Source organism: Montipora foliosa, chromosome 14 (genome assembly GCF_036669935.1).
Source record: "Montipora foliosa isolate CH-2021 chromosome 14, ASM3666993v2, whole genome shotgun sequence".
Taxonomy (NCBI): Eukaryota; Metazoa; Cnidaria; class Anthozoa; order Scleractinia; family Acroporidae; genus Montipora; species Montipora foliosa.
In genome coordinates, this window is record NC_090882.1 from 18891377 (window position 1) to 18898876 (window position 7500).

At 43.3% G+C, this 7500-nt stretch overlaps 1 protein-coding gene across 2 annotated transcripts in view; it reads left to right on the forward strand.

Annotated features, from left to right (window-relative positions):
- The window catches only part of LOC137985391 (spectrin beta chain-like), a 70382-nt gene that overhangs the window by 41813 nt on the left and 21069 nt on the right, over positions 1-7500 (forward strand). For both annotated transcript variants that reach the window (XM_068833002.1, XM_068833003.1), the window contains 5 exons: positions 288-433; positions 863-1140; positions 2393-2523; positions 2777-2980; positions 3062-3211. In XM_068833002.1, coding sequence (XP_068689103.1) covers positions 288-433; positions 863-1140; positions 2393-2523; positions 2777-2980; positions 3062-3211 — 909 coding nt within the window. The remainder of the gene's footprint in view (positions 1-287; positions 434-862; positions 1141-2392; positions 2524-2776; positions 2981-3061; positions 3212-7500) is intronic.

Here is a 7500-nt window from a genome sequence, read left to right on the forward strand (position 1 = left end):
TTTTTTCCATACGGACCGACCAAGACCGGGAAATAATTTATTTATCTCTTCTTTTTGTTGAAAGCCGTCGTTTCGTTGGAGATTTCTTCCTCTGGATAGTAAAACTGATTTACTTTCACTGTCTACACTCTCTACTGAATCCATTTTCTTCAGAGTTTATATTTTCCTTACATATTTGTCATCTCGGAAAGTTGTTTACGAGCATGCTATTAGCCAATCAGATTTGAGAATTTAGGTTACTCACTTGTGATTTGCGGCTCACTGAAATTAATATACCTTGTTAACAGACAATTCAGGGTAAATTTGAAGATTTTAAACGAAGTGCTCTGGCTAAAGCTGAACAGTTCAGTGAAGTGGATAACTTCGCCAAGCGTCTGGTTGCTGAGGGACACACGGACACTGTTGTCATCAAAGAGCAACAGGATATACTGAGGTGTGTTACCATAACTAACTGAAATGAACCTATGAGGTACTGAGTCGTTTTCAGCTCATTACGGGAAATGATGCACAAACGCGCAATTCATGATCACCAGCTTCCAGCTAGCCTGCACTTTGGAGAATTTTAGACAGGGGGGGGAGGGGAGGGGCCGAGGAGTAGGAGTGAGAGTTTCTCACTCTTACCCCTCCCCCTCGCTTTCTCGTTTGACATCGTTGCAGGTTTTCGCGCGGCCATAATTCAAATGTCAACCCCTCTGGAAGGAAGCGCCTAAAATTCGCCAGACCGCCAAAGTTATCCCTGGCATATATTCCTTCAAAAAAGAAGACTAGGTTTCCACACGTATTGAGAAGTATTGAAGTTGAAGAACTTCATCTCTTCATTTTGTATTATTTTTCCTTTTGTTTGTGTTTTTTCCCCACCCAGATCTATGTGGGCTCAATTACAGGATCAAATCAGAATCCGTACCAAGAGACTCGCAAGCGCTGCGGAAATTCACCGGTTTAATCGAGACTTGAACGAACTCATCAGTCGCATACAGGAAAAGGATGCGTCGTTGTCCATGGAGGACCTGGGACGAGACATAGCTAGTGTCCAGGGCCTTCAGAGGAAACATGAAGGACACGAGAGGGATTTGATGGTGGTGAAACAGCAGGTTGAAACACTAAGCGTTGAGTCGGGAAAATTACAGACCGCCTATCAAGGTGAGAATAAACACATCCCGTCTTAAAACTGTAACTGACTTAACTACTGGAAAAATAAACATTTTGAGGATAATATGGTTGTTTTTTTTGCAAGCTGAAAAAAAATCACTTGAACTTGGGATCTCCGGTTCTTGCCCGGTCCGATGCCAGAGGTATAGAGCCATTATATTCGCCCAGAAGGCTCTGAAGATCTGCCCGTTTTTCCTAATACTGTATCGGTTTTTAAGCAACGAGCTACGAAGCCACTCTAGATAGGGCAGTGCAAACGCATGGAAAAATTATGGGTCAATATATATCGTCAAACCATTACAATTACAAAACACTATAAGGAAGTATCTTCATTTGTTGAATCAGAGAAAAAATGGCCTAAGGATGCCCTGCTTTGGCTTTGAAGAACGAGGGCGCAAATTCAAACTCCAGCGCGCGCAGGTCGTTTCTCATCAGGATTGGTCAATTTTTTGCGCGAGAACTTCTTCTTTGTTGATGTCACAAAGGAAACGTTTTAGTTTTAAACTAACATTAACTCGCTTCAGGCTTGTTTTCCTTGAAATGGGAGAACTTTGCCCTTAAAAAAGCCCTTATCGGAGTTATCAGCGGTTTTGCCACATGAACGAGGCTAAGGGGTCATTTTGTATTGAATTGACCCCTAATGCCTCTTTTGCATGTAGTTTTAAACAAAAGAAAATGTGCCTGCAGGTTCAACTCCAATAAGGACTATTGAAAAGCAGTTTTCCTCCTTCTCAGGACCAAAGCAAATAGAAAGGAAGTGTAAGGTTTGCAGAAAAATTATGTTTTTAATCAAATTACTTTTGAAATTCGAAAAAAAAACCTTGCGACCACGCGACCGCACTCACTTTATAATTATCGACACTGGCATTTTAATCATTGTATGTTTACGTTGCACAGGTCACATTGAAAATCGTGGTTTGAGGGAAATTGAAAAGCAAAAGATTACCCGAGTGTAGATTTTTAGTTTCACTTTAAAGGTCAAACCATTTTGACCAGTTGATATACAGATACATGGTCAGATAAGCGGGAAACGAAGAGTAGAATGCTGTGAAGACATATTTCGATAGTGACCCGGTAATACTCGAAGCAAAATTAACAACAAGTTGAGCCGTTTGAGTACGTTGCTTCTGCTAATGCTGTATCACTTGATAAAATCAGCCTTAATTTAAACTCCAAAGCCCTCTGCTCTCTTCCTGTTTTTGCAAAGCCTTACTTTGGTATTGATGACGACTATGGGTTCCAGGTCACACAGCCGAGTCAATCAAGAAGCATGAAGAGTTTGTGTTGAGTCTGTGGGAAGAGCTTAATCGAAAAACTTCCAGAAAGAAGTGCAAGTTGAAGGATTCCAGTGACTTTCACAAACTCAATAACGAGGTAATAGCTTGATATCGGAGATATGTCTTAAAGAAGGTCGCTTTTCGTGTGGATTATAGCCCCGCGTTTGTTTGTGATTGAAACTTTCTTTATATCCTCGAACCACTTTTATCGTTTGGGTAGGGTTTTCAATTAGAATATGTGTTGGTCGCCGTGATTTCGCTTTGAACAGGAACTGCGAATGTATTATAACTTCTGCTAAACTAAAAAGTCATTTGCCAGTAACTAGTGTCCTGTTTTTATTTGTCATTAGATCCGGGACTTGGTTTCATGGTGTATTGATATGAGTCGCACAATCTCGTCCGGGGAACCTGTACATGACGTCACAGATGCCGAAACACTCCTGAGACGGATTGATGAATATCGATCAGAGATGGACGCCAGAGAGGAAGGCTTTAATAAGGTCATGGAAGCTGGCGAAAAGATGATCGATAACGGTCATTTTGCATCCGATGAGGTTAGTTATCCTTGTCTTCTTGCACTCCGTTGAGGCAAAAAAAACTTTCTTCTCCTTAAATCCGTTTTATTACGTTTGCAGATTGCAGAGAAATTAGAGCTTCTTTTAACAGAACGTGAAGGCTTGTACGCCACTTGGGAAGACCACAAAACGGAACTGGATCAGGCGTATGACTTGCATGTGTTCTTAAGGGATGCCAAACAGATCGATACCTTGACAAGCTCACAGGAGGTATCGTCTTTCTTGTCACTGATTGATATGTACTGTAAAATAGGTTTATTTCTTGATTACCAACTATTACTGTTTTGTCCTTGTTTTAATAAGCCATGTTGTCCTCTAAAGTGTACTTTAATACAGATAATCGGGCTATGTGCTTTGGTCGCGCACGCAAGGGTGCTGAACAGCCCCTTCTCCCTGCTGCCTTTGCACCTCCAAATGGGTGAACGGCTTTGTAGAAATGGCAGCTTTGTTTCCCTGCACTTGTCTGTCGTCTCATACTTTGAGGACTTCAAGAAAGCCACATTCTTTTTGCAAAGACTGATGGAAAATGCATGTTTTTTTTTGGTGTTACGATCTTGTGTGTGACAGTTTGATTGCGTGGTTTACTGTTCACGATTTCAGCTTTGTGTGGTTCTCTAGAAACTGGAGCAAAGTGGTGGTGATGACAATGATGATTCTAGTAGTACTGTTGCTGATGATGACAACATTCAAAAACTCGTTTATGATTCATGAGCCTAACAGCCCTTCAAAACATCGATAAATAATACAATACATACTTAATTGACCGCTCCCCCATAGAGGCTTTTCAGGGCCAATGAAACACAACGAAATGACGGAACAGAACAACAACAACAACTGTTAAGAATCCCAACTGGCTGGAGGCAAACCAGTTGGCTATTTACAAGTGCATCTGGGAAGTTGAACCAGGGACTTCTAGGATCTGAGTGGTCAGAGCGGGTCTTGAACCCAGGATCTCCCGATCTCAAGGCAAGCGCCCTAACCACTGGGCCACATTGCCTCCCATAAAGCGTCACGTACATGAGCTTTAAACCCGATAAAACACTCCTTTAGTTTTCTTGTATGCTAATATCTTCCCTTCACTTTTTGAAGGACTCCCGAGGGGTACTCTTTTTGTGAAATGTTTTTGAAGCCGTTCAAAGAGACTCGCAGCACGTGTTGCAGTTTTTGGTCTAAAAACAATCGGCTACGCCTCGTATTTTTAAACCCGTTAAACAACATCGTCGCTCTTTGGAGGTTGGGTGCCCGAAACATCCTGGAGCTTCCACTATTGGCAGCCAGCTCCAAGGTGGAGACTGCACCGATGACTGGCAAAACCTGACAACCCAGCCATGAGCCCCCACGCCCCCGAAAAGGACAGGCACCCGTCACACTGATAGACAGTGGAAAGCTGAGGGTGGGGAGGGGGGGGGGGGGGAACAAAACCGCTAAACGCTCCACACACAATGCTCCTACTTCCCGCCACACTGATAAATAAGCGATACAGCCCAAAGCACGAGGTATTCCACGCATGCGCAAGTATACTAAAACCACTGACAAACTGGCTGCAGTCGCTCCTAGTTGTTTACTTGGTTAAACTTCGTTTAACCTCATTAAACAACATCGTCGCTCTTTGGAGGTTGGGTGCCCGAAACATCCTGGAGCTTCCACTATTGGCAGCCAGCTCCAAGGTGGAGACTGCACCGATGGCTGGCAAAACCTGACAACCCAGCCATGAGCCCCCACGCCCAGCCGGAGGACCTCCGAGCCTAGATGGCTCGGAGAGAGGGGCTCATGGCCCCTAAGCAAGAGCCCCGACTCGCCCAATCCGACGGCACCCAACAACCAAAGAGCTGCTCATGACCACGCTAACAGCCTAGACCACTGCAATGTGCTAACCGCAAACTGCTAGAACAACCCAGAAACTACAACCAACCCAAGGGATCCATGCACATGTGGACAACAGCAGACTGCGGAATGGAGAGGGGTGTAATGGGGCGGAAGTGGACTGGGAAAACAACACACACTAGACAACATCGCCAAGAATACAGCGCAACGCTAACAACGCTGAGAATACAACGCCACGCAATGCAACGCTAAACAACGCTGAAAATACAATGCAATGCAACGCAGCGCTAAGATGCAACGCAACCCTAAACAACGTAAGAATACAACGCCACGCAATACAAAAAAAAAATAGAATATAACGCCACGCAATACAAAAAAAAAAGGAATATAACGCCACGCAATACAAAAAAAAAGGAATATAACGCCACGCAATACAACGCTAAAAAACAACGCTGGGAGTACACCGCAATGCAACGCTAAGACGCAACGCAACGCTAAACAACGCTGAGAATACAACGCCACGCAATACAAAAAAAAAAAGGAATATAACGCCACGTAATACAAAAAACATATATAACGCCCCGCAATGCAACGCTAAAAAACAACGCAATGCAACTATAAGGTGGAACGCAACGCTAAACAACAATGCAAAAAAGTATAACGCTTGCTCCTCGTAAACTAAGTAATTATATTAAACTACGTAAGTACGTAAAATTGTACAAAACAAGTCCACGCAACATGCTAGCAAATGAAAGGAGAAAATACACGCTAACGCCACGCCGATACATAAAATAAAGCAAACTCCAATGCACGTCACTTAATATACAACGGCCCAAGCATCTTGATAATAGTAATAGTAGTATCAATAATATGCTTATAGTCGAGTACGAGGCCCAAAGAAAAACTAGAAACAAACTACAACCAAGAGAGAGAGCCTATGACGCGACCATAACGCTAAAAGCCTGACAGAATACGAGCGAGACGCTAAAATTGACGCTACGCCACCTAACAACTGAGCTAGGTGTAGCTCATAAGTCCAAATGCATGAAATGCCCTGTCCCATATGAAACTGTGCAAAGGATACGCTGTCCAAGGTCGGTCGAAGACAAGCTTCCCGCCAGGTGATTCTTGTACGGGGATCGGAGATGGCCAAAGGTCACGCTGTGATCCCAAGCAAATTCCACGTGGTCGTGAATGGCTTTATGCGATAAGAAGCGGGACCCTGAATAAGATCTCGATGGTAGAAAACGCTTACTGAAGCTGCGTGAACTGACGTTGCCAAAAATAAAGCTACAAGACTCCAACATGGCGGCTATCCAAACTCGATCGCAAGTTCGCCCGAAGTTGCGTTTCCCCCAGAACAAACCCGTAACTGGACCCAAAAGGAATCCTGACTAACAGGAAAGCAGTTTTGAACACATCTACGGAATGACAACTGTAGATAGGAAACAAAACCGCTAAACGCTCCACACACAATGCTCCTACTTCCCGCCACACTGATAAATAAGCGATACAGCCCAAAGCACGAGGTATTCCACGCATGCGCAAGTATACTAAAACCACTGACCAACTGGCTGCAGTCGCTCCTAGTTGTTTACTTGGTTAAACTTCGTTTAACCTCATTTAAACACTGCTGCTCGTTTTTTTTAAACATTACATAATGCCTGTGACTGTGGAGATGGTGACCACGACAGTATTGGTGATGATAATGGTGATTATGACATCGATGACCCAGTAGCAGCCTGGAAACGTCATTGCATAATATGGTAAAGACTTGGTTCCATATCTCAAAGTGCCCTTGGACGTGAGGGGCCTGGAACAACAAAACTGAAACAACCCAAACCCATGCAAGAACGCTAACCTTAGGCCTAAACATTATCTAAAGCACATTGTTTAGGCCTAAGGTTAGCATTTTTGTAAAGGTTTGGGTTGTTTCAGCTATTAGGGAGCTTAAGCAACGACAACGTCACAAATTTGCATATTAAGTGGGTAAAAACAATAGCTTTGCACGCCCTGCACGTGCGTTTTTCACTTTTGTCCATTTCGTTGCCGTCGTCAGCAAAACAACAACGTGAAATAGCCAGGTTTTTGGTTTTATGAAGAACGTCAGCCGTTTCGATTGGTGTCATCTTTGAGGAATTACCACACCCTTGTCATATTAAAAACGTTGAAATAGTCACGAAGCGATTAAAATACATTGTAACGCTAATTTATATTTTGAGATGACGTTCTCGTTGCCGTCGCCGTTGTCGTTGCTTAAGCTCCCTATTGTACCCTTCACTCCCTACCGCAACCCCAGGCCCCTCACGTCCAAAGGCACTATGAGATATGGAAACAAGTCTTTACCACATAATACACCTTATTCCAAAATGGCCGCCATTTAGATATTCTTTTGTTTTTATTGAAATTAGACCTTAATGCCTCGTTCAAGGCAAGATATTCTTTTGAATTTTCAGCTCAAAAACGAGGCATCAAGGGCTAATTTGAGTAAAAACAAAAGAATATTTAAATGACGGCCATTTTGGAATAAGGTCTATATAGACTGAAAGATATATATGAAATACATCATCGCACCGGTATCGTGAGGTCGCGGGTTCAAATCCCGTTGAAGTCCTGAAAAAAAAATTTTTCAGGCTTCTCGACGCAATAGAAATTTGCGCTCATCACTGCGAGAC